The 27,709-nt window shown below is 43.2% G+C and overlaps 1 protein-coding gene across 1 annotated transcript; it reads left to right on the forward strand.

Moving 5' to 3' along the window:
• The first annotated feature begins 340 nt into the window (after positions 1–340).
• Positions 341–27,010, forward strand: ADGRG7 (adhesion G protein-coupled receptor G7). The gene is made up of 9 exons (XM_044285752.1): positions 341–386; positions 818–925; positions 5,349–5,503; positions 5,710–5,895; positions 7,390–7,499; positions 12,387–12,554; positions 20,630–20,788; positions 25,782–25,941; positions 26,783–27,010. Exons 1-9 carry the CDS (start codon positions 341–343, stop codon positions 27,008–27,010), a joined length of 1,320 nt encoding a protein of 439 aa, XP_044141687.1.
• The last annotated feature ends 699 nt before the right edge of the window (positions 27,011–27,709 follow it).

Genomic DNA, 27,709 nt, shown 5'->3' on the forward strand with positions numbered 1-27,709 from the left:
GCACTGGCCACGAAGCCTAATAATATACCCCCACTTCTTGGTCTGGACTGTACAGATCACTTTACTACAGTTCTTATCTGTCATTCTAATCCTGGCTGTAATGATATCACCTCTGTGTATAGATAAGACAGAATCCTCCATTCACAATAGGTGATTATCAGAGCTTATCTATTCTTTCATTGTACAATGATCTCTGCACAGGTCACAGAGCATGCCTAGAAAACTCTCCCATAGAAGTCAATAGGGTCAGCTCCTGACCATTGTGTCTATGGACACGGGGCTGCCATAAAGAATTTTTTTTAAATGGTTTCTAAATGCTGTTAAGAACAGCATAGGCAAGATGGCCGCCCCTATTATCATGTTCAGTAAACAAAATAAAGAAATCTGTAATCAGAAAATAAAAACAGATTAGAAAAAAACTGGCTTGTCACTAAGGGGTTAAGTTCATGCAATGCTAAATATTTTTAACTGTTATAGTGATCAAGGGAACATTGGCATTGTGGAAGACCCTATAACCTCTATGTGGCTTTGGAGAGATCATGTTAGTCCATCCACTTTGCGACTTGGTAGAGAAAAAGATGTGTTGACCTCTCATCTCCAGAGAAACTACCATATATTGTTAGGAAGTCAGTGGGTGGAAATTGGCCCTAATTTATTATAAACAGCATGAAGGGGGAACCAAACACCAGGTCCTTCTGTCCTGAGCAGCCAGCAGCATAATTGTAATCTTTAGGGTTCATTATTTTGTCACTGATGTGATTATGCTTTATATCTGGATTCGATACTCCATGATTTTCTTTCTGTGTGTATACCGTAGGTTTCACAGAAGATCTGGTGTCCAGTAGAGTCATTGTAGATAATAACACATCACAGTTTGTACTCAATGAAACAGCAGAAGTTCAGGTTTTTCTCAAGCCAGTAGGAGGTAAGTACCTAAGGCTATGTGACCTATTGGGTCAATTAAGGGGGGCCTTCAGCTGATGACCCGATCAAACTTTGCCAGAGATCATCCTATATTGAGAGGGCAAATAAATAGCTCCTCCTGTCCAAAAATTGTGGGCTTCAGCTGCTAAAATAAGTAAATCCTTTATCCTTTAAACCTATTTTTTTTTTTACTTAGAACTACAAAGTACATTTAGTTTTAAGAAGTATTAAACTAAGTAAATACCTTACTTCTATAGGGTTGTGAATACCTTTACCTTCTGCCCAGTGCAGTTCTGTAATGGAGACCCTGTGTGGTTCCATGTCATCAAATACATTGATGTTTTGAAATGTACTGTACAAAATAGGCAATGTGGACATGTTGCATACAATAAAATTTACCTCAGCGTGAAAAGTAATTGATATTTTATACCAAATTCATTTTTAGGTCCAAAATTCTTGGCTAATTCATTTCTAAATAATTATTTCTCTTGAAGAAGTAAAGTGGCCTTCGAGTCATAGGGGGAAATTTATTCGACATTGCATGATACATTTTGGCACATCTTTAAAGATAACTGGGGTCATTTATCAAACTGGTGTAAAGTAGAACTGGCTTAGTTGCCCATAGCCACCAATCAGATTCCACCTTTCATTTTTGACAGCTCCTTTGGAAAATGAAATGTAGAATCTGACTAGTTGCTATGGGCAACTAAGACAATTTTACTTTACACCCGTTCGATAAATGACCATGTCTACAGATTTAACTCTAGTGTTTACGTTACTCCGATACTGGAATAAGATTGTACCACCATTTGATAAATCTTGCATATACCTACTCACTTAGTTAACCATGCCAGCATTCCCACCCACTTTTCAAAAATAGCAAGAGCAACAGAGAATCTAAACTTCAAACCAAGACTGTAATTGTGGCGTCAGCTTTCATACAGCCTGAGATAGAACATTTATAAAAATGGTTAGGAATGCGATCTGCAGGTAATACTTTAAGCTTTTAAACAAGATCTTGCCAGTCTTGATCCTCTGCGCACTGGAGTGAGAAACAATTTATTATGTATATTTAACGTTCTGGTGTTAATTATTGTAAATCTGGTGGTCAACGGAGGCCACTTCACTTCGTATCACCTTTCTTACCATGAAAAAGTGAGCATTTTATCCCCATCATTTTTCACTTAAAATCCCATAATGATAAAGTGAAAACAGAATGTCAGACATCTTTGCTAATTTATTGTACAGGAAAACAAAAATCTTCAGATCCTTTACATAGTTGAAGCACCTTTGACACCGATTACAGCCTCCAGTCTTCTTGGATATGCTGCCACTAGGTTTGCACACCTGTGGATTTGGGGATTTTCTACCATTTTTCTCTGCAGATCCTCATAACTCTATCAGGTTCAGGGGTGAACTGGCCATAGATCATACATGGAAATCTCCAGGTGGGCAAATGCCCAGGGGGTTACACGAGTCCTCCTCAGGCCGCTGGGTACGTAACCATCTGTCACTTTCAACATTAATTAACATCAGGTAATTATGTACCCAGCCGTGTACCACAGGTGCCCTCTTGAATTCAACTGTATCACCATTACCCATGGCTTTCTGCCTCACTGTTCACCCTCATAGGAAACAGGCCACTAGACTTGAAGCCTATGAGGCAGTATACAAATGGCACAGGTATGCAGGCATCTAAGGCCTCAGGCTGGAAGATGCCTGTGTCCTGCAGTGCAGATGGTATGGAAAAACCTGCCTAATTGTGTTACTCCCACCTTCTGTCAACTGGAATAGGCCACTTTTACTTTTTTCCAGGGTCACTTTAAGTTGCCAGTCTGCCACTGGTCAGGATGAATGGGGGCCATCGGTAGACAGCCATTTTTAGTTCCCTCCAGAGATTGATGTTGAGTTAAAGTCAAAGCTCCCTCTGGGCCACTCAAGGACATTTACAAAGTTGTCCCTAAGCTATTCTTGTGTTGTCTTGGCAGTGTGCTTAGGTTTATTATCTTGTTGGAATGTGATCCTTTGGCCCTGTTTGAGTTCCAAAGCACTCTGGATTGGGTTTTCATAAAGAGCATCTCTTTACTTTGCCACATTCAGCGTTGGCTTAACTCTGAACTGTGTCCCTGTTCCAGCAACTGAAAAAAACCCTCCAGATCATGATGCTGCCACAACCATGCATCACTGTAGGGAAGATATTGGGTAGATGATTAGCAGTGCCTATTTCCTCCAGACATAGCTCTTATAATTGAGACCAAAAAGTTCAATCTTGGTTTCATTAGACCAGATAATCTTGTTTCTCCTGGTTAGAGAGTCCTTTAGGTGCTTTTCTTTTTTGCAAACTTTCATGTGTTTTTTACTGAGGAGATGGTTCTTTCTGGCCATTCTGCCGAGATTTGTGGAATGCTGCAGTTATGGTTGACCTTCTAGAAGTTTCTCCCATCTGCAGAGGATCTTGGAGCTCAGCCAGAGTGACCATTGAGTTCTTGGTCACCTCTCTTACCAAGGTCCATTACTTAGTTTGGTGGTATAACCAGCTCTAAGAAAAGCCTTGGTTATTCCAAAATTCTTCTATTTAAGAATTAGAGGCCACTGTGCTGTTGGGAACTTTCAGTATAGCAGAATTGTTTGTACCCTTCTCCAGATCTGTGCCTCCACACATTCCTGTCTCTGAGTTCTACAGGCAGTTCTTTTCTCCTTATGGCTTGGTTGTTGCTCTTATATGCATTGTCAGCTGTGAGATTTTATATAGACTGGGCTGTGTCTTTCTAAATCATGTCCAATCAACTAAACTTAGAGCCCCCACAATTTATTTGAAATGTCATAGCAAAGGGTCTGAATATCTATGCACAATTTTAGTTTTTCCTTTTTAATAAATTAGCAAAACATTTCTAAAATTATTTTTTCTCTTTCTTATTAAGAATGATTGGGTAAAACATACTTTAAAAAAATTATTTTTTTAAAAGTGAAACGGTCTGAAGACCCTCTAAAAGCATTGTAATTTGTCTTTAAGGCTACTTTCACACTAGCGTTTTAGTTTTCCGGTATTGAAATTCGTCATGGGGGCTCAATACTGGAAAAAATGCTTCAGTTTTGTCCCCATTCATTGTCAATAGGGACAAAACTGAACAGAATGGAATGCTCCAAAATGCATTCTGTTCCGTTTAGTTGTGCTCCCAAATCGGAGAGCAAACCGCAACATGTTGTAGTTTGCTTTTCATCCTAGGATGCGGAGCAAGATAAATCCGTCATGACCCCCAATGCAAGTCAATGGGGACGGATCCGTTTTCTCTGACACAATCTGCCACAGTAGAAAACAGATCCGTTCTCCATTGACTTTAAATGGAGTTTATGACAGATCTGTCTTGGCAATGTTAAAGATAATACAATCGGATCCGTTCATAATGGATGCAGTTGGTTGCATTATCAGTAAAGGAAGCGTTTTTGCTGAACCCTGTTGGATCCAGCAAAAACGCTAGTGTGTAATGACCGGCGTCACGCAAAGGGAGGGCCCTGCCCAAGGGCGAGGGAAAGGTGGTGACCCCTGACTCACCTTGCGGCTGGCACCTGACAGCCCTGACGTCCCTAGACGGGTTCCTCACCCGTACGCCGATCACGTGCCTAAACCCTGGCTTTCCCTAAGATGAGCCCTAGGTAGTGAACGGGGCGGTGGGATCACTAGTCCGCACCACTGACACTAAGAGGAAAACACCAGGGAGAGGACAGACAATACAGACAAACATATAATCCCAGGTGGGCGACAACAGCAGATCACAAAGGCCCAACAGGGATCCGGAGGGTAACGTTCTGGAACAACAACTATGGAACGCAGCAAAACAGCTCCAGTGGGTCAGTATAGAAGTCCAGGCAGGAAGCTCTATATCTGGCAACCAGAGAAGTGGGAGAGGGGAATATAAGGAGGTTGGGAGTGCTGGACAAGGAACAGCTGAGGAGAAGGAGCTACGAATGCCTGAGTGAGACAAAAAGGGTTGCAAAGCAAACCCAGAAAGCTACCATAAAGAAACAGCCCTATCTTTCTACATAGAGCGCGCAGCCAACCGCTGCGACTTCCTGACCCCGGGTATAACGGAGTCAGGCGTGGTTCTTGACACCCTCGTGACATAGTGTGGAAGTAGCCAAACTATACTTTTGAGGCATAATAGAGTGCTTAAATTTCCCCCATATGTCTAGCTGCTATACAACCTGAGATAGCGCTGATGGGGATTGGGAAATCAAATGAAATGAGCTTCAATTTTGTTTCAACTGAATTAACTGGTACTGTAGCTATTAGGTGCCAAGTGCATCAGGATAAAATGTATTACACTAAAAAGTTTTTATTTTTTTATTTACATACAGGTCATTTATACCAGGATAAAAACGAATAATACATGTTCTAAACTTTTGCTTCTTTTTTTCTCGTGCAGAAATATATGATAATGACACTGTTGGATTTGTTCTGTACCAGAATGATAACTTATTCCCATCTAAACATGAAAAAAAATTGGGGTTTCGAAAGAAGATAATTTCCGCCAGTATTTCTAGAGCACGTGCAAATGTTGAATTCAGCTTCAATCATCAGGTGCATTTTTTTTATTATGGCTTTATTTCGGAGGATTATACTTTATTGTGTCCCCTGAGTTTTGCTGACCACAGATGTATCAGTGTAGTGGGTGTTTGCATAAATATTTGCCGACCCGCAAAACATGACTTTTGGCTGATACTGTTGTAAAGGGATTTTTAGCTGAATAAAATATTTTATTTCCTTCTGGATTTATTTCATTATAGTTTGATCCATCATATACTCTGGTTCAATATGCTTGCGTTTTCTGGGACTATGAATGGAACGAATGGAATACAACCGGCTGCCAGAAGAAAATTTCAAACCAGATGTCACCAAATGAGACCTCTTCTAATTCCATCATATCATTACAGTGCACCTGTCATCATACAACTAACTTTGCTGTTTTAATGGTATGTTAATTTAGTTCTATTATGTTCAGAAATAAACCATCCCCCCGCACTCAGGAACACAGTAACGATGTAGCAGGCACACTTAGTCCCTGGTGTTGGATAGAGCCCAAGTTCTCCTCTGCCACATAAAATGACCCTGTTACAGATTTTGCATCGAGGCCCAGGAGCTTTGAATTATGCCTCTGCCCCCACTCACAAATGAAATCTAAAGTACATTAGGCTCCATATATCTCTAGATACTATGTATGATTCCATTATTCACTGCTTTTCTTTAATGCTTCATGAACATGACCATATTTTTGTTCTGCATTTAATCTGCACTTTTTGTGGATTGGATGTGGACCCATTCATCGCTGTATGCTCTCCGCATGTCCGTCCTGCAAAATAATAGAACACGTTCTAATCTTGTCTGTTTTGCAATAGGTTCCGCAGAAATTGCGGGATACACTCGTCCGGTATCCGTACTTTGCGGATCTGCAGTTTGCGGACTACAAAATGCATACGGTCATGTGCATGAGGCCCGATAGTGAGAAAACCTGTTGCTAGAGTGTGCAAATACTGTATGCCATCAGTGTTAGTCGGGTGGTTTTGCGAAATGCAATTTTAGGGGTAGCATAGGCACAAATAAGCATATTGTAGCACATGCCCACGAAGCCTCATTTTTTAATTCTGATAAGTCACATAGATGTGTCAGGAGATAGGCTTGGTGGGAACCCTTCACTAGAATTAAGGGATTGCATATTTATTACAGTCCTATTATACAGAGATACAGAGATCTCCAAGTAATGGTGAGGAACGGTCAAGCATAGAAGCCTCGTTGTTCTATAGATCAGCAGGGGTAATAATAGAAATGTTTTTTCCTTTCCTTACGGTTTGAGTTTTAGCATTGTAAGGCAATCTTCACACCCGATGTGCTCACTGTAGTTTTGCATCTGTGGTATTTAACTGCAGCTGCCATATGTAGGAGCGTAATAAACAAGTATTTATAGACTACCATTCACACATCACATCTGTTAGAGCTGGAAGCCTTATCTATAAACCACATAATGAGGTGATTCTAGCATTTCTAATTAAATGTCTTCCCTTTTTACTTTCTAACGGTTCTAGCGAAAATTCTGTGTAAAAAACGGATGTGCCATAACACAAGATAGTCATAGGAATTAGCAGCGTGGGTAGTTGCTCAGAAGCATATTACAACAGTGGGGGACTGGCCTTAGGTTGGATAATTCCCTCTTCAGCTTCTTCTATTGATGACCCTGCTCCCACATTAGCACCTTTGGCGCCCCCTTTACTATTGTCAGGAAATGCACACTGTGCCATAAGAGCGGCCTTATAGAAGCTGTTATGATCTTACACACCAAAAGCCATTGCCTGTGGTCCGTAAATAAATGTTTTTAACAATGGACTAACTACTATGTCTACATTGGAATTGCTGCACCAAGGTCAATTATTACTACTGATATTCCAATATGTATATTTGTGTTTTTTACTTAGAAATTTAAAGAAAACATAAATTTTGCTTCCTTGAACATTGTGTCTGTGATTGGTTGTGCGCTTTCTGTGACTGGACTAAGCATAACTGTTATATTTTTATTCTATGCCAGGTAAGTTATTAAAAACACCAATCCTGAAGATTTTTTTTAGTTTTCCAACTCAGGGAAGATGGAAACTGGGGAGGTCACCTCTCACTCATGCTCTGGGACAGAAAAGGCTTGTTAGCCTCTTACCTCTGTATCCCCATAGAGGATCTCAATTGCCTTTTGTCCCTGGGTAGACAGAGTGTGTACCTCATGTTGTAACGCAGCACGTGCTGCAGCTGAATACTGCATCTCATGTTGGGTCGTACAATATATGAGGCTACTTGAGTCACCAACATGGCTGCTGCAGAGCATTGTGTGACAGTGAACACAGAATAGGTGACTTAAAAGGAATGCCCGATTAGGACAATATGGGAGGACATTAATCAAGACTGATGTATTGTACCCCGGTCTTAGTTCCCCCTGTGCTTCTGGAGGACGAATCAAATTTTTGCAGAGCGCCTGTGATATATATGGCGCATCTTTTGGCCATGCCATGCGACACACTTATATCTACAACAGCCTCCTAGCTCCCATTGATTTAAGTCTTTTTTCATGTCAAAAAATGTGAAGAAAGATAAATGTTGCTGGATTTCGGCACCACCCACTCCTCGCCCATGGCACGCCCTGTTTTATGAAATGGGAAATGTTGCACATTTTGCAGCACAAATGGCTAGCGACAAAATGTGCAACCTATTTACACCATAAACAGGTTAGTAAATGTTCCCCCTATGTTTTCATTGAAAGGATCCCCCAACAGTGATCTGATCACAGGGTGTCCCACTTGGACCTTCAGCAATCTGCTGCAATCTACAAGGTAACCTGGAAGAAAATGTTCAATCATTCAGGGGGAAATGCAGTTCCTATGTAGTGTGTGAACATGCCAGGTCCTCCAGAATGTGGGACAACTACTTTGCTGTAATTTGCACCAAATTTATCAAATGTTGCACAATGTTTTATCAGTTTGGTGCCCCTTTAAAGGTTTTTTTTTCAGGATTAACATATTGATAACAGGTGTTAGCGGAAATAACAGTACTTGGAGCTGGAACACCACAGATCTGTACTCTGTGTAGTGGCCATTCTTAATTTCTGCAGCTCGGTTTCTATTCACGTGATCAGCTGCACTACCAGAGAACAGCCACCATACAGTGTACAACGCTGTGGTGTTCCAGCTCCACACACTGTTCCCTTCTGGAATATCAGCTATTGGTAACTTCTGATCATGGTGATGTCAGGAGTCAGACCCTCACTAATCTCATATTGTTCTGTGGATGTGTCATCAATATGTGGTTCCCAGAAAAATCCTTTAAAGGGATTCTGTCACCTCCCCTCAGCCAAAAAACGATTTAAAAGCAGCCATGAAGCACAGCTTACCTGGATTAAGCTGTGCTCTTTTATCTTGAAATCCGTCCAGCAGTTACTGCAAAAAACGACTTTGATCGATATCTAAATGTGTCCTGAAGGTGCCCAGAGGGGCGTTTTGTTCTTCTTAGAGAGCCCAGTACCGCCCCTCTTACAGTGCCCAGCCCGCCTTCCTTGTACTTTCTAACCGCCGCCCCCAGCCTGCCACAGCCTCTCCTCCCTCTCCTCCCCCTCCCTCACGCCGAACGAAGTCTCGCACAGGCGCAGTACCCACTGAGGGCTGCGCCTGTGCGATCAGCAGGAGACTGAGGGCAGGAGCTTCATCCTCGTCACTGGGCATGCGCCGAGCCCAGTGACGTCCGATGTTAGCTCTTCCCTCAGTCAGCAGGGAAGAGCAAGCATCGGACGTCACTGGGCTCAGCGCATGCCCAGTGACGAAGATGAAGCTGCTGCCCTCAGTCTCCTGCTGATCGCACAGGCGCAGCCCTCAGTGGGTACTGCGCCTGTGCGAGACTTCGTTCGGCGTGAGGGAGGGGGAGGAGAGGGAGGGGAGGCTGTGGCATGCTGGGGGCGGCGGTTAGACAGTACAAGGAAGGCGGGCTGGGCACTGAAAGAGGGGCGGTACTGGGCTCACTAAGAAGAAAAAAACGCCCCTCTGGGCACCTTCAGGACACATTTAGATATCGATCAAAGTCGTTTTTTGCAGTAACTGCTGGACGGATTTCAAGATAAAAGAGCACAGCCTAATCCAGGTAAGCTGTGCTTCATGGCTGCTTTTAAATCGTTTTTTGGCTGAGGGGAGGTGACAGAATCCCTTTAAGTCTAACACTGCTGTCTTGTGATGTTACTCTATTTTCTTTTCCCTTCACTGGGGTCACAAAAAAAGTAACAAAAGTGGCAAAGCCCTATGGTTTCATCTTTTTGGAACTTAAATTCTGGAGTGCAGGCTTCATAAATTCCCCCCTTTATTTTTAAATAAAGGTCCCCCTTCTACTAATTCAAAATTCTCAAACAGAGTATATGAAAATGAACTTTTTATTTTCTCTACATACTAATTAATCCAGTAAACAATGTATAATATATCACCTATATACAGTAGAACATAGTAAAATAGTAGTAACATAGTATATAAGGTCGAAAAAAGACATTTGTTCATCCAGTTCGGCCTGTTATCCTGCAAGTTGATCCAGAGGAAGGCAAAAAAAAACTGTGAGGTAGAAGCCAATTTTCCCCACTTAAGGGGAAAAAAATTCCTTCCCGACTCCAATCAGGTAATCAGAATAACTCCCTGGATCAACGACCCTTCTCTAGTAGCTATAGCCTGTAATATTATTACACTCCAGAAATACGTCCAGGCCCCTCTTGAATTCCTTTATTGTACTCAGCATCACCACCTCCTCAGGCAGAGAGCTCCATAGTCTCACTGCTCTTACCGTAAAGAATCCTCTTCTATGTTTGTGTACAAACCTTTTTTCCTCCAGACGCAGAGGATGTCCCCTCGTCACAGTCACCGTCCTGGGAATGAATAGATGATGGGAGAGATCTCTGTACTGACCCCTGATATATTTATACATAGTTATTAGATCTCTCCTCAGTCGTCTTTTTTCTAAAGTGAATAACCCTAATGTTGATAATCTTTCAGGGTACTGTAGTTGCCCCATTCCAGTTATTACTTTAGTTGCCCTCCTCTGGACCCTCTCCAGCTCTGCTATGTCTGCCTTGTTCACAGGAGCCCAGAACTGTACACAGTACTCCATGTGTGGTCTGACTAGCGATTTGTAAAGTGGTAGGACTATGTTCTCATCACGGGTATCTAGGCCTCTTTTGATGCAACCCATTATCTTATTGGCCTGACACTGGTTTTTACAGCCTAGTTTGCTGTTCACTAAAATTCCTAGGTCCTTTTCCATGTCAGTGTTACCCAGTGTTTTACCATTTAGGCTCCATTCACACGTCTGCAAATGGGTGCATATCCGTTCCGCAATTTTGCGGAACGGTTGCGGACCCATTATTTTTCTATGGGGACGGAATGGATGCGGACAGCACACAGTGTGCTGTCCGCATCCGCATTTGCGAAGGGCGGCCCCGATCTTCGGGTCCGCAGCTCCGCAAAAGATAGAACATGTCCTATCCTTGTCCGCAGCTGCGGACAAGAATAGGCATTTCTATAGGGGTGCCGGGTGGGTGTGTTGCGGATCCGCAATTTGGGGGTCCGCAACACACCACAGACGTGTGAATGGAGCCTTAGTATGTACGGGTGACTTACATTATTCCTTGCGTTTGTCAGTATTAAACCTCATCTGCCACTTATCTGCCCAAGCCTCCAATCTATCCAGATCCATTTGTAGCAGCATACGGTCCTCTTCCGTGTTAATTACTTTACACAGTTTAGTGTCATCTGCAAAAATTTATATTTTACTATGCAAGACTTCTATCATTAATAAATATATTGAAGAGAATAGGGCCCAATACTGACCCCTGAGGTACCCCACTAGTGACAGTGACCCAATCTGAGTGTGTACCACTAATAACCACCCTCTGTTTTCTATCATTGAGCCAGTTACTTACCCACATACAGACGTTTTCTCCCAGTCCGAGCATTCTCATTTTATATACTAACCTTTTATGTGGTACAGTGTCAAATGCTTTGGAGAAGTCCAGATATACGACATCCATTGATTCGCTGCTGTCAAGTCTAGAACTTACCTCCTCATAGAAACTGATTAAATTAGTTTGACATGACCGATCCCTCATGAAGCCATGCTGAAATGGTGTTATTTGCTTATTTTCATTGAGGCACTCCAAGATAGCATCTCTTAGAAAACCTTCAAACAATTTACCCACGACAGATGTTAAACTTACCGGCCTATAGTTTCCAGGCTCTGTTTTTGGACCCTTTTTGAATATTGGCACCACATTTGCCATGCGCCAATCCTGTGGAACACTCCCTGTCAGTATAGAGTCTGCAAATATCAAAAATAAGAGTCTAGCTATGACATTACTTAATTCCATTAGGATACGGGGGTGTATGCCATCTAGTCCTGGCGATTTGTCTATTTTAATCTTTTTAAGACGCTGCTGTACTTCTTCCTGGGTCAGACAGGACACTTGTAATGGGGAATTAACTTTTACATTCTGCATTTCATCTGACAGTTTATTTTCTTCAGTGAATACATTGGAGAAAAAATATTTAACAGCTTTGCTTTCTACTCATCGCTCTCTGCAACTCCTCCGTCATTGCTCTGTAGAGGGCCGACACCTTCAGATTTATACTTTTTAACATTTATATAATTAAAAAACATTTTAGGGTTAGTTTTGCTCTCTTTGGCATTTAATCTCTTGGTCTCGAGTTTGGTTGCTTTTATTAGTTTTTTACATTTTTTTCCTTTATCATTTTTTAGTGCTTCCTCGCTACCCTCCTGTTTTAGTGATTTAAATGCTTTCTTTTTGTCATTTATTACTTTCTTTACAGTTCTATATATGCACATTGGTTTATATTTGCAGTTGGAATTTTCCATTCATCACTTCTGTTTGACCACTTTATATTTCCAGGAAGAAAAAGTCAATTTCATGGATTCTGATAAGTTTCTGCTCATCTTTGCTGATCTTCTACATCCTCTTTATTGTTGCAATGGAGACATCAGAATACACAGTTGTCTCTGCAAATCCAAACCAGGATTCTTCAGAAAACAGCTTTTTTTGGAGTGACCTAGAGAAGGTGTATGATGGAATGTGTACGGGGCTGGCTGCTCTGCAGCACTACTTCCTACTGACAACATTTGTACTGACGGCACTATTGGGAGTGGAATTTTATTTCCGCATTATTACTGCCTCTCATTATTTGCCTGAGCATTTTATAACAAGTGCACTTGTAATTGGATGGGGTAAATTATCTATATCTGTTTCTATAGTTTACATTATTGTTATTTGTTTATGTATGTTTAATAAGAACTAGAATCAAAAATTTGGAAATTTGATTTTTCAGGATTTGAATTTTGTGTAATTCGATTCTGGAGAGTCAAGGAGGGGAAAGAGATAGAGACACAGAGACTTTTCTGGCAGTTCTGTTCTGAATAAAGTAGTAGCTTTGTTTTTCTGATACAGAGTTCCAAATCTCCCTGGGGTATTTTAGGAGCTTTCTGCATACCAACAAATTATTGAGTTCTATGTAAAGCAGAATGAATTATTCTCCTAAGCTCCTTCTAGTGGTGACTGCACGCTGCCAGCCTGTTAACTTTTAAATTAAGTTTTAGATTTGAGACTCTGGGTCTAAAAACAAAACTCTGGCCACTAGAAGGATATATTATGAAATTTAGCACAAAATATTAAAGGGGTTTTCCAGGATTTTAATATTGATGACCTATCCTCAGGATACGTCATCAATATCAGATCGGCGGGGGTCCAAAAACAGCTGGTTGAAGGGAAGGCCGCACTTTGTGAGAGCGCAGCCTTCCCTTGTTCGTTTACCTGCTCACCATCGAAAGGACATTGGTGAGCAGGTGTAATTACAACCCTTCCCATTAATTTCACTGGGACGGCTCATTCCGATTCAAGTGTATAGGAACAAACCATCCCATTGAACTTTCCTCTGCTCACCGATGCTGTCATCGCCAGCTCTCTGAGAAGGTCTGGTAGACGTTCTTCTGTACCTCTTGCATGATGTTCTTTGTTTTGGTTTCACTTTGTCATCTCCTTTCCTTCTCCCAGCTGTCACCTATTTACACTAATTGCCTCCCTTTGTATTCCCTTCCATACTGCCTCACTTTGCGGTTTATACTACTTCCTGGATTGAAGTGATCACTGCTGGAGACTTCTGTTACTGCTTGTTCAGATAAGTCCTTTCATGTATTGTGTTTCCTTGCTGGCTTGATTCTAGGTGACCCTGACTCCATCCGTATTAAGTGCAGGGAGCCGGTGGTCGTGTCCCCTCACTATTATAGGGTTTTCAGGTGTCACACAGTCTAGGTATGAGGGCATGCAATCGTCTACCTCTGAGACCCTTGTATGTGCTTAGCAGCCAGGGTGAGCTCTTAGAGTTTTACAGGGGTCACCTTTATGCTCCTTAGTTTGGGATCAAGCCAGTCGGATGTTTATCCATAACTTCCAGCTATCTGCAACATCATCCATGACAGATGCCCTGTCGCAGAGCGTGGCCTTCCCTTTAACCAGCTGATTGGCAGGGGTGCTGGTTGTCGGACCCCCACCAATCTGTTATTGATGACCTATCTTGAGGATAGGTCATCAATATTAAAATCCTGGAAAACCCCTTTAAGTCAATTTACATAAAATAAAATGTACTCAAGGGTCGATATCACTTTAAAGGTATTATCTGACACATTATCCATACAAACGTTAGATATTTGGAAGGCCAGCAGCTGTGACCTAACCTCTCTGAAGAACAATAAGATCCTGTCACTTGCTTTAAATCAAGTGATGGCTGAACATGCCAGTGATTGGTTGATTGGGCATTTGCTGGCAGTGCCTGTGCATCAGGACAGGACCAGGAACTAGAGACCATTGAGGATCTGATAAGGGTTGGAACGGGAGTGGAAGAGGATCAAGAAGGTGACTATCACTTTTATTTATTAAGCCCTTTGCCCATAATTTTTCCCTGCTGGACAACCACTTTAACCTGATAAGGACCAGGATGTGCCATCCATGGTCCTGGGCTTGAAACCCTTGCCATTGTAAATGTACAAAATGGGTTTAAAGCATCTGATCCTGCAATCTAGCAGGTTAGGTTCCGGACTGTTAGAGACAGATGAGGAACTAATGAGAAGATGGAAGAGCTGTGTAACCACTGTTGTCTATGGCAGTGTCTTACACAGTGCTTAGCGAGAGTCCTGCAGTAAATACAGACAGTGGCAATGCCACTTTCTCTATTGAACAAGGAGATCAAATTACATGTGATCATTGTGTGTCTCTCAGCACAGAAGAGCCACTGGGTCCTAGCATACCCAGCTCAGTTCTGCCAGTGACGACTGTCACTAGTGGGTGCTGTTTTCACCTGGGCTTCTATCGAGTGATTGTCCCTCCAGAGCTCTTTTATGACCTCATGGGAGACATACCATGTTAAAAATTAAAAAATAAAGTCCAGTCTCCATAGCTACCCTATAATCTGAGACTATATATATTAAAAACTAAATGTCGAACCCATTTAAAATACTTTACTTTAGTTAAAAGTAATTTATGCAATAATGAACTATAAAGAAAATAAATAAAAAGTCTGGACATTTAGGACCAAGATATCCTGGACAGGGTAATTACACAGAATGTTTCACTTGCCTTAGAGGCATTGTCATATACGTACAATAATATTAAATTAAAATTAATTTTCTGTGTTCTCAGGACTCCCTGCAATAATTGTTGCCATAACAATTGCAGCAACGTACCCAGGACAAAACAACTATAACCGAAAGGAATTGTAAGTATACTAATAATGCTCAACATTTTATCATTCCAAACCTCGAGCTCCTGAAGTCAATGTCATGACTTGTGTATACAGCACTGTAACGGATCTCCTAGCACCCCGACCGGGTACCTCCGTCGATAGATGCTCCTAGTGCTTTCCGAGGACTCCAAGCACTCCACTTGACACCGTACGCACTGCAGACCCCACGAACCGCCGTAGCTTGGTTGAGATCTCACCGTCTCCTACCCACCCTGGACCTACGACAAGGCTCCAGGCTCCAGTGGGTGAACCTCTCCTAAAACCAGAGAGCAGGAACAGCTCTTACAAGAGCTAGTAGTTATGCCAGGGGAGTATAGCAAATCTTCAGCATATAGCAATCCCCCAGTTTTGATCAGTTATCCAAACACCAGTCTCAACATGATGAAGGATAAAACAGGAACTCTTTATTGAGGGCTACTCGCCCGTATTTATGCAGGTCCCCATCTGGTGGCCACGCCCTTAGGGGACCAGAAGGGAGACTGTGACACAGGACAGATATGCAGCAATTCAGGATACACAGACACAACACATCCCCACAATGCGTCATGGTTTCCTCCTCTCTGCCCTGGCGACACCCGAGGAGCAATCCAATTATGTCTCAGGACAAAGGGAAATCGCCAATACACATGTGGAGACAACAGGACAGGAATCACCACCCAAACACACAATGTCACACTCCCACAGCAAACACAGACATTTAACATATCCCCAGATAGCTCAAGTCTGAGTGCATATCATTAGGTGAATGGCACTCAGAATACACGAATACAATACTATTAGCTATCTGGGTACCCTCAAATAACATGCAATTTAACCGAACGCATAATAACATAAAATACAATTCCAAAGACAGATTTAAGCTGTGCGGCCGGTCTGTCTTCTCCTTTAAAGTTAGTATGGGCCATAATCCTGAGGCAAGAGGCTGGCAAACACCCCCCTCAAAAACACCGTGGCGAGGTTGGTTTCGCCACAAGCACTGTATGCTTAAGTTGCTTTTCTATAGAAGATACTTCATGAAGGTGATAATTCAGTGAGATTTACTATAATGTAAGGACCAATCACAGGTACCATCAAATACTTGCAGTTAATGAAGGGCCTAAAGGCTGAGCTTCAGCCTTTTAGATACAGGGATTAAAAGGGCTGTAACTTCAAGGGTTGTCTCACTTCAGCAAATAGCATTTACATGTAAAGAATATTAATACAAGGTAGTTACCAACAGTGATGGTCAGTTCACAGTGTTCGCCAGCAAACACATGCAGGCTGCCATCTTTAGTAAGGTAGACTCACCCGTCCGGCGATGCACAGGTAAGCTCTTACCTGTGCCTGGAGCCGGTCTGAAATCAAATGCAGTCACCGGGAGAAGCCAGTTCCGAGAACAGCCTCCGGGGGCCTTCTTAGGGCTGTTCACGGAACTGCCTGCTCCCGGTGACTGCATTTGATTTCAGACCGGCTCCCGACACAGGTAAGGACTTATCTGTGCATCGCCGGGTGGGTGAGTCTACCTTACTAAAGATGGCAGCCCGCATGTGTTCGCTGGCGAACACTGCAAGCTGACCATCACTGGTTACCAATGTACTTTGATTGTCCATATTGCCTACTTTGCTAGCTATGGTAGATTCATTTTTCCATCATATTATAAACTGCTTGTTTCCATGTGCAGCATGCCACGGGTGAGACGTCAGCCAGTGGGTCACTTTAAGATGTTATCAGTGCTTAAAGGTTTTTGTTGTGACGCCAGTTGCATTTCAGCAATTAGGGACTAGGTCCCACTAAGTAGTTAGCACTGGTGGTACCCAGGTGTAGGAATGCAAGAGTGGTGTAAGGGTTGCCTATAGTGTCCCTTTAGGTGCGGCTTCTGCACTTGTCATGGTGCTCCTACCTGGATATCCTGAACCCCGGGTGTAGTCGTCCGCAGCGGTGCAACTGAAATGGTTAGGTGGTAAGGGTGAGGATGAAATAACTTGAGTCCAAACTTGTATTAACGTTGAAAACAGCTTTACTTGAATTAACTTACATCAGAGAACAATCTTCCAAACTTTATCTTGGTCATCAGCAGATTTTGGCATAAGTTTTAGCTGGCAAACACAATCAGCTCTGCTATATATGTACTCCTTCAGTCCTGCTATGTTGGCTGCATTAAAGGGATTCTGTCACCTCCCCTAAGCCAAAAAACAATTTAAAAGCAGCCATGCAGCACAGCTTACCTGGATTAAGCTGTGCTCTTTTATCTTGAAATCCGTCCAGCAGTTACTGCAAAAAACGACTTTGATCGATATGTAAATGTGTCCTGAAGGTGCCCAGATCTTCGTCACTGGGCATGCGCCGAGCCCAGTGACGTCCGATGTTAGCTCTTTCCCTCAGTCAGCCTGGTAGGATGCGCAGAGGATTGCCGATCGGCTGCTGCACCCTGCGCTTTCTCCAGTCTGCCTGCCACAGTGAAGACGGCCAGCGATTTCTTTCCCCACCCTCCCTTCAGGAAAGAAATAAGTATTTGTTGGGGCGAATTAGGTATTATTATACTAAGTAAAGCTTTACTGAATTTATACATTTTCACTGAGCAAAAACAAATACTTATTTCTTTCCTGAAGGGAGGGTGTGGAAAGAAATCGCTGGCCGTCTTCACTGTGGCAGGCAGACTGGAGAAAGCGCAGGGTGCAGCAGCCGATCGGCAATCCTCTGCGCATCCTACCAGGCTGACTGAGGGAAAGAGCTAACATCGGACGTCACTGGGCTCGGCGCATGCCCAGTGACGAAGATGAAGCTGCCGCCCTCAGTCTCCTGATGATCGCACAGGCGCAGCCCTCAGTGGGTACTGCGCCTGTGCGAGACTTCGTTCGGCGTGAGGGAGGGGGAGGAGAGGAAGGAGAGGGAGGAGAGGCTGTGGCAGGCTGGGGGCGGCGGTTAGACAGTTCAAGGAAGGCGGGCTGGGCACTGAAAGAGGGGCGGTACTGGGCTCTCTAAGAAGAACAAAACGCCCCTCTGGGCACCTTCAGGACACATTTACATATCGATCAAAGTCGTTTTTTGCAGTAACTGCTGGACGGATTTCAAGATAAAAGAGCACAGCCTAATCCAGGTAAGCTGTGCTTCATGGCTGCTTTAAAATAGTTTTTGGGCTGAGGGGAGGTGACAGAATCCCTTTAAATAGAAACTTTTTCTCTCTGCCGAACTTAGCTTTTTGTAGTCTGACTCTGTCTTCCTCTTGAACTGTATCTTTTTTCTTTATCTTTTGTCTTTATCCCTGTCTTATCCAGGGAATCTTTCTTCCTGGCTCTGAAGCTTGTAGCATGGGCCCTTAGGCCCAGCAGAGCAGAAAGTGCTCTGCTGGCCGACACACATCTTCCCCCTTACAGGGGGTACCCTCAAACTCTGCAGGGACGTCCAGGAGGGACGACGGCCTGCTGCTTCCCCATACAGGGGCTACTCTGGACTAACTTCTAACTAACACCTCCCTCTCCAGAGAGGGCTGGAATGGATAGAAGGTTCCACTCCAGGGAAACTAGCTCTGCCAATACTGTCACCATCTGCTGGTGAACCAGGTACATTACACTTAAATGGTTATTTATAAGGAAATATGAATACACATTATGCAGGACATGGCAATAAATATGCAAGATGATACAGAATCAACCATATAAGATAGTGGGGGTGCACAAAAAGGTGGTAATGCCACTCTGGGGCGTTACACATGGTTACAACCACCCTGCAATCCAACAAGATGACCATGCTTGCACATTACAGACAAAAGTGTTGGACTGTATGTACTCCCACAGTCCCAGCCACCAGTGATACCTGCACTTTTTTCTATATTGTGCAAGCACGGCCACCACTGCTGGGTAACAAGGTGGTCGTATCCATGGAAACGAGCAGTGTATAATGTGATGGAAAAATGAACCCAGCCAGCAAAGTAGGCAATCAAAGTAAATTAGTAAGTGCCTTGTATAAACTTTCTTTGCATCATAAATGCTATTTACTGAAGTGAGACAACCCCTTTAATGTAAATCAGATAATAATAATATTTATTGCATTATTTTTATAAGCAATTGCTCCCATGCAGTGGCAAGCTATATAATCTTTCAAAAAACAATGTGACCAAAAAAAGTATTAAAAAAAGGGATTTATAGCCCAAATCTGGGTGACACCTTTAAAGAGGACCTGTCACCTCTTCTGACATGTCTGTTTTACAGTAAATACCGTATTTTTTGCCCTATAAGACGCACCTAGGTTTTAGAGGAGGACAATAATAAAAAATATTTTTCATTAGACCTCAGATCAGACCCCCAATCAGACCTCAGATAAGAGCCCCTATATGCCTCTTATCAGCCCCCATATGCCTGTCATCAGCCCCCATATGCCTGTCATCAGCCCCCATATGCCTCTCATCAGCCCCCATGCCACAGAGCACATAAAATAAAACACTTACCTCTCTTGCTCAGGACGCCGCCACTCCTCACCTCCGGCAATCTTCTTCCTCCTGCCGTCCTGATGTGCACAGCATGAGGGCGCTCTGTGACGCAACCATAGAACCGACAGCGGAGGACTATGAAGGGGTGAGTACAGAGCCTTCACGCCTTCCGGTCCTCCGGTACTAATAAGCGCTGCTATAATGGAAGCGCTCAGTATTCACCCCATAAGACACAGTGACATCCCCCCCCACTTTTGGGGAAAAAATACAGTACTTGCGTTTCCCATGATAAACCGTTGTGGAACAGATTTTCTTACTGTCAGCAAGGATTGCATAGTGTTTTGGGACACACCCTATTGGCATGTGTAATGGTAACACGAAATTGTCAGTTTATTCATACATTTCCAGGAGGTATAATGGTGGAATGGCTCATTTCAGAGTTTTTAGTTGAGCTGAAATGGTTTCCATTTTTGGTTACATAAAATTTAATGTTTAACTTCTAGGGGGAAATGGAAAAAATACACAATTCCCCCTTTCCCCCTGAATAAGGTGCTAACCTAATTCTGTGCATTGTACCCATAAGAAATATGTATAGGTCTTTTAATCTTTACTACTTCTGTACACAAAAAAAAAACTTTTTAAAAAGAAAAAAAAAAAGGGTTTGTGACACCATATGCTCTAACATTTTTATATTTTTGGGTTTGCTTTTACTTGTATCATTGTATTCTTGATTGCTTTTTACTCATTTTTGGGGATGCAGGCTCAGTAAAAAACAATCCTGGCATTCTTTTTTATGTGATCGCTGGGTACAATGATACTAATCATTTATACTTTATTTTTTGGCATAAGGCGATTCTTATTTTTGGGAATATTTTTAAACATGTTTGTCTATTTCAATTAATTTTGATATTAATTACAGCTTATTCTGCCTATTTACAGCTGCTGGCTTCTTGCTGAAAATAAAGAAAAGCAGTTTGATATTTCAAAGCCAATGCTATGGTCTTTTCTCCTGCCTGTTGGCCTCATCCTTATAGCGAATATATGCATTGTGATAGGAGTTGTGTTAACAATTTGGAAAAACAAGCCAGAACTAACAAGGTAACTGGTATATGTAGATATCAGGGGCAGAATGGTCAGGCAAGTGTTTGGGCATTGGCTTTTAGGCCCTACACACATATTTGCTCTGGCGGGTTTTGTTCACTCCAAAAACACAGTAGAAACTGCTTACGTTTTTCCATATGGCATGCTGTTTTTTATAGTGTTTTTTAAGTATCGTCCTTTTCTAAACAAGTACAGTATGTGAACAACATTCTCTTCTGCTGTTTTATCCCCCATAGAGAAAAAGGAGGCAAAATGCCAAAAGCTTTTACATGCTGTTAAAAAACAAACACCAGAGACCCAAAAATGCCACATAACTTAGGCCTCATGCACAAGACTGTATGTATTTTGCAGTCCGCAAAAAACGGATCCGCAAAAAATATAGATGAAGTCCATGTGCATTCCGTATTTTGCAGAACGGAACAGCTGGCCCCTAATAGAACAGCACTATCCTTGTCCATAATGCGGACAATAATAGGACATGTTCTATTTTTTTGCAGAACGGACATTTTTTGCAGAATTGCGGACAAGAATAGGCATTTATTGAAGGCTGTGCGTGCCGTTCCGCAAATTGCGGAACCTGCACGGACGCCATCCGTGTTTTGCGGATACGCGATTTGCGGACAGCAAAACACATCACGGTCGTGTGCATGAGGCCTTAAATGGGTTGTCCGAGAATTTTCTATTGATGACCTATCCTGCCGATCAGCTGTATGAGGAGATGGCGTGCAGTGCGCATGTGCCGTCTCCCTTCTCTCTTTCTGTCCGCTGCTGTATGTCTATGGCAAAGCAGCTGATCGGCGGGGGTATCGGGTGTCGGACCCCTGTTGATCATATTGATAACCTATCCTGAGGCTAGGTCTTCAATAGTAAAAGCCTAATAATCCCTTTATGTGGAAAAAATTTATATATATATATTTTTTTTAAAATGTTACTAAAGAGCATCTGTCAGCAGGATCAACTCTGTTAAACCGAGAGCAATTGCTGGTAGGGCTGACCCTAAGGATTAAAAGCATACTATTTTTTCTTTAGCAGATCCTTTGTGCCATTACAGAAATCATTGTTTAATAAATATTTAAATTAGGGCTACCACTCTGCAGTGTTGGACACCCCCCCCTTCCACTTGATTAACAGGGCCAGGTAAGATGATGCAGCTGATTGAGGGTCCATTCAGACGTCCATAGAATGGGTCTGGATCCGTCCCGCAAAATAGAGCATGTCCTATTCCTGTCCGCAGATGTGGACAAGAATAGGAATCCTCTATTAAATGCCAGCGATGTGCAGTGTCAGTGTTTTGCGGTCCGCTACGGACACTACGGACGTCTGAATGGACCCTATTGGTCCTATCTCCGGAAGCTCCATAGAGCTGAATGGAGCAGCAGCGTGCTTGCGTGACTGCTATACCATTCAAACAGAGAAGGACGGGCCCTCTTTGTTGTGATCAGGAAGGAGTCCTTATCTGTTGGACCCCGACAATCAGATACTCATCCCCTTTCCTGTGGATAGGAGCTAAGTCATCTTTATGGGACAACCCCTTTAATAAGGTTGATACTGCTGACAGATGCTCTTTAACCTTAAATTATACACTTTTTCAGTCCCACTAGGGGATGTAACAATGCCATTGCATTATAGCCTATCACTGTAAGGCTACTTTCACACTCGCGTTTTGTGCGGATCTGTCTTTTATCTGCACATACGGATCCTCACGAATAATGCAAACGCTTGGATCCGTTAATAACGGATCAGTTTGCATTATTCATTAAATAAAAAGTCTAAGTCAAAACGGATCCGTCCCCCATTGACTTACATTGTAAGTCTAGACGGTTCCGTTAGGCTCCGCATAGTCAGACGGTCACCAAAACGCTGAAAGCTGCGTTTTAGTGACAGTCTAAAAAACGCAACGGAGACCAAACGCAGACAAATTGATGCATTCTGAAAGGATCCTTATCCCTTCAGAATGCATTGGGGCTGAACTGATCCGTTTTGGGCCGCTTGTGAGAGCCCTGAAACGGATCTCACAAGCGGACCCAGAAACGCCAGTGTGAAAGTAGCCTAAAGCCCCTTTCACACGTGTGAGTATTCCGCGCGGATGCGATGCGTGAGTTGAGCGCATTGCAGCCCACATTCATTTCTATGAGGCTGTTCACATGAGCGGTGATTTTTACGCATCACTTATGCGTTGCGTGAAAATCGCAGCATGCTCTATTTTGTGCGTTTTTCACGTAACGCAGACCCCATAGAAATGAATGGGGTTGCCTGAAAATCGCAAGAATCCGCAAGCAAGTGCGGATGCTGTGCGATTTTCACGCACAGGTTGCTAGGAGACGGGATGGAGACCCAATCATTATTATTTTCTCTTATAACATGGTTTTAACCCTCTGAGTATCTTGCAAGAACATTGTGCCTGCCATTTTGTGAAAGCCTGCCTGTAACAACTTGATTGCATGTGGAACTGAACCCAGACTGGTTCACCACAATATCGTGTTCCTCAATTATTCCTATCATAAATCGGTGTGCCACCGTTACCGGCACTGGCGTCACGAATCTTAAAGGGACCTTGCCCCCGGCACATTAAACACCTGCAACATCCAGGGCACCTCATCTACCATCAGGCCTGGTCCCTATACACTGAGAGTGCCCCAGAGGTCTCCTGTGCCAGCCTCTCCATCACTGCTGTACGCCTGCCCAGGGTCTTTCAAGAAAACTGTGAGTAACCCAGAGCAACCCTTGTTTGCCTAAGTAACCGTGACCTCACTATCGCAATACCCTACAGGGCTGCGTACTGCACAGTTACGACATGGTGATTGTGCGGACACAGGAGCTGTGCCTGCATGATCACCACAGTAGTCCAGCACTGACAGGTAGTTGGGCAACGATCCCTCTCTAGATGTACCAGTTAATAACAACCATGGCATCTAAGCAGTTAGACAGAGGAGGTGGGCTCCCACTGCCCCCTGCAAATGTAATTACTGGGTGCTGATTGTTACTAAAATGTTGCTTGAGGGGTTGAAAATAAATAAAAATAAATGTAACTCACCTTAGTCCACTTAATCGCGAAGCCGGCATCTCCTTCTGTCTTCATCTCAGGCTACTTTCACACTAGCGCTTGATCGGATCCGTTCTGAACGGATCCGATCATATTAATGCAGACGGAGGCTCCGTTCAGTACGGATCCGTCTGCATTAATAACTTAGAAAATTTTCTAAGTGCGCAAGATGCCTGAGCGGATCCGTTCAGACTTTCAATGTAAAGTCAATGGGGGACGGATCCGCTTGAAGATTGAGCCATATGGTGACCTCTTCAAGCGGATCCGTTCCCATTGACTTACATTGTAAGTCTGGACGGATCCGCACGCCTCCGCACGGCCAGGCGGACAGCTGAACGCTGCAAGCAGCGTTCAGCTGTCCGCCTGTCCGTGCGGAGGCGAGCGGAGCGGAGGCTGAACGCCGCCAGACTGATGCAGTCTGAGCGGATCCGCTCCATTCAGACTGCATCAGGGCTGGACAGAGGCGTTCGGGTCCGCTCGTGAGCTCCTTCAAACGGAGCTCACGAACGGACCGACGAACGCTAGTGTGAAACTAGCCTTAGCTGTGTGGAGGAACAGAACCTGTGGTGACGTCACTCCGGTGTATTCAGAATGCTAATATTTTCCCTTATAACCATGTTATCAGCAGGTTGTTACGGACGCAATTATATCAAATATGTCTACTTTCTATGATGTTTGTTTCAGTTTTTTGAAAACATAAATTAGGTTTTTGTATCTCCATTTTCTGAACGCCCTATTTTTTTTATTTTTCTGCCGATCGTCTTGTGCAGGGGCTCGTTTTTTGCAGTAAGAGTTGACGTTTTTATTTGTACCATTTTTGGGTACATATGATTTTTTTTTATCATTCATTATTACACTTTATGGGGCAAGGGGACCAAAAAATTGGTTGTTTTGGTGCAGTTTTTATTTATTTATTTATTTATGTTTGCATTGTTTACCTGAGGGATTAGGTCATGTGGCTTTTTTATAGAGAAGATCATTATGGATGTGTCAATACCTAATATGTCTACTTTTTCTTATTTATTTAAGTTTTACACAATAATAGCATAGCATAGCAATAGCATGCCTGCAGATACAGCAAGGGGCCGGCTATCAGGGACTGCCGGGCCCCTGCAGTGATCGCGCGCACACCACTCCAGTGCCCGCGCGATCACCATGACGTACTATTACGTCAAATTGCCGGAACGCAGTGGTATCCATGACGTAGTAGTACGTCATGGGTCGGGAAGCCAAGACGGATCCTTCATGAACTCCATTGAAAGTCAATAGAGACGGATCCATTTTCTATTGTGCCAGATTGTGTCAGAGAAAACAGATCCGTTGCCATTGACTTGCATTGTGCGTCTTGCTCCGCATCTCAGGACGGAAAGCAAACCGTAGCATTTTGGTTTGCTCTCCGGTATGAGAACGGAACGGAATGCATTTTGGAGCACTCCGTTCTGTTCAGTTATGTTTTTTTCTCAATGGGGACAAAACGGAAGCATTTATTTTCCGCTATTGAGATCCTATGACGGATCTCAATACCGGAACAGCCTGTTGGATGAACAGCCTGTCGGATCCGTCCTGTCGCTAGTGAAAGCGTGCCCTCGGACTACCGTTCTTGCCATGTTAACTATAATGGGGTGGGGCGGAGTCTCGGCGGCAGCACGGCAGCGCACGCCGAGAGAAAAGCTAAACGGTGATGCTCCCTAAACTGTATACCACGGTATACTTTTTTTTTTTTTTTCATAAAGGGTTGTATGGGTGTTTTAGAGCACTGTGTGGCATACACTGCAGCCTTTCTTTGGAGGTATACTTTGGAAAATCGTCCTGAAGTGTACCACCATCATAAAGCATCACCAAATTGGGACCAAAGCCTACCTACCCTACCTAACCCTCTAGACAATCCTTATTAGCTAGTTTATTATAGATATTCACTAATATTGTCTTTTTGTGTTTTGTACCTAGAACAAAAAGAATTTCCTTTTTAAAGAAGATATTGGCCACATTCTCTGTCGTGTCTCTACTGGGAATCACCTGGGTAGCTGGCTATTTGATGCTCATAGAGACTGATGACAATACTTATTTAATTTTCAGCTTCATATTTTGCTTATGCTGCTCAACTCAGGTAAATGACTTTAACATCTAAGGACTCTAGAAAAAGTTTATAACAAGTATGTGATACAGTAGATGGTACTAATAAACAAATGTGCAGCGTATGGCTAGAATATTCTATTGACTACTGATTGCTGAGGGTCCAACTTTCGCAAGGGCAACAATCCTCAGAATGAAGGGTCTGCAGTGCTAGTCCAGTATTTCCTTGCACAGTAGGTGGCAAGGAGAACCATTGTACAAGGACTGACCCTAAAGGACCTAGTCCCTATGTTCTAGTAATCTGTGGGGTCCCAGAGGTTGGACCTCTACTTTTTAGTCTCAAAAGTATTTATTGAATGAAGAGACAGTTCCCTTTATTGTACCCCTAGTATTAGCTCCTATAGTGCCCCCAAGGGACAATAAAATACTTATTTTAGGTATCGTTCCATGCTACCATCCGCAGTGCATGCCACAGGCCTCTTACAGCCTGTAGTCTGAGACACCTGTGTCCTGAGGATGGTGATACAGCTGAATTCAGAAGGGCACCTGCAGGGACCAGCTGGGCACATAAGTAACAGATACAGGGACCAACAGGTCATTTTGTTTTTGTAACTGGTGGCCATAAAGAGGGCCCTTGTGGCCTCCTGGGCAATGGTTCACTGTGAAGTTTCTCAGTAGGGTGTACAGTTCGTTGCTGGGTATTAAATTTGATTGCCAACCATGTAAAACAGTCTGTAATTAACTCAAGCTAATAAAGGAGGCGGTCCCAAACAGGGGACCTTCTTTATGATATCCATATGCTACATTTTCCTGATACGACTTGCTAGATTTTGCTGAACTGTTCCTAATGCTCTTATTTTATCTCCTATACCCAGGGTGTTCAAATCTTTATATTTTACACTCTGAGATCTCCCATATTCGTGAAGCTAGTGCTTATTGTTATTCGCAAGTTTAAGTTATGCAAGATATACATGCATTCTCAGAAGTATTGGGTCACCACCAAGATTCGAGAACGGACAACTAGAAGATATCATGAAAGATTTAGAAACCTGTCAGACTCGCATGCTGATTTATGTTCTGATGACACTGAGAGCAAAGAATAAAAGTATTTTTATATTACAAATGTCACCGTGCACTCAGTGTGTGTTCATATTGTCTCAGTAGTTGTGAAATCTGAAAGAAGACATTAACATGGTGACAAGAAAGTAGACATGAAGCAGCACAATAGCACAACCCTCACTGGGCGCATGGTGCCATAAGTCCAGGGACCCGACTTCAAAGTCATCAGGCACCAGGGGCATAGCTATAGGGGTTGCAGAGGTAGCAGTCGCTACCAGGCCCAGGAGCCTGAGGGGGCCCAAAGACCCTTGTGCCGCATAAGAAGACACCAGTATTATAGAAAGTGCATGCAGGTCAAGTTACAACTTTGGCTGGAGGGAAGGTGTTAGGTCTAGAGTTGGCATTGGTGGTGGTGGTGGTGTTGGGGGGGGGGGGGGGGGGCTGCCATTTCAATTTTTGCCTCCAGCAGCACGAAGGCTATGTGCTTCCCTGCCACAAAGCACTGAGGGAAGGGGGGGCCCAAGCTGAACTCTTGCACCAGGGCCCATGAGCCTTTAGCTGCGCCCCTGCCAGGCACAATACTATAGAAATGCAGCACTTAATGGATGTAAAGGATCACAGCTTTAATTTACTGAACATGGGTAAATAAAAGCTTAATCTTTGGAGAGCTGAGAACACCTACCAAATCAACACCACAGAATAATAAAAATATATTTTATTAAATATGATTAAAAATTGACATA

This window comes from Bufo gargarizans, chromosome 3 (assembly GCF_014858855.1).
Source record: "Bufo gargarizans isolate SCDJY-AF-19 chromosome 3, ASM1485885v1, whole genome shotgun sequence".
Lineage (NCBI taxonomy): Eukaryota > Metazoa > Chordata > Amphibia > Anura > Bufonidae > Bufo > Bufo gargarizans.

Coding starts and splice junctions, on each gene's coding strand:
- ADGRG7 (XM_044285752.1), top strand. CDS start 341: ATGGCCGCCCCTATTATCATGTTCAGTAAACAAAATAAAGAAATCT. Junction 387..817: donor TAAACAAAATAAAGAAATCT/GTAATCAGAAAA, acceptor TGTATACCGTAG/GTTTCACAGAAGATCTGGTG. Junction 25,942..26,782: donor GCTTATGCTGCTCAACTCAG/GTAAATGACTTT, acceptor TCCTATACCCAG/GGTGTTCAAATCTTTATATT.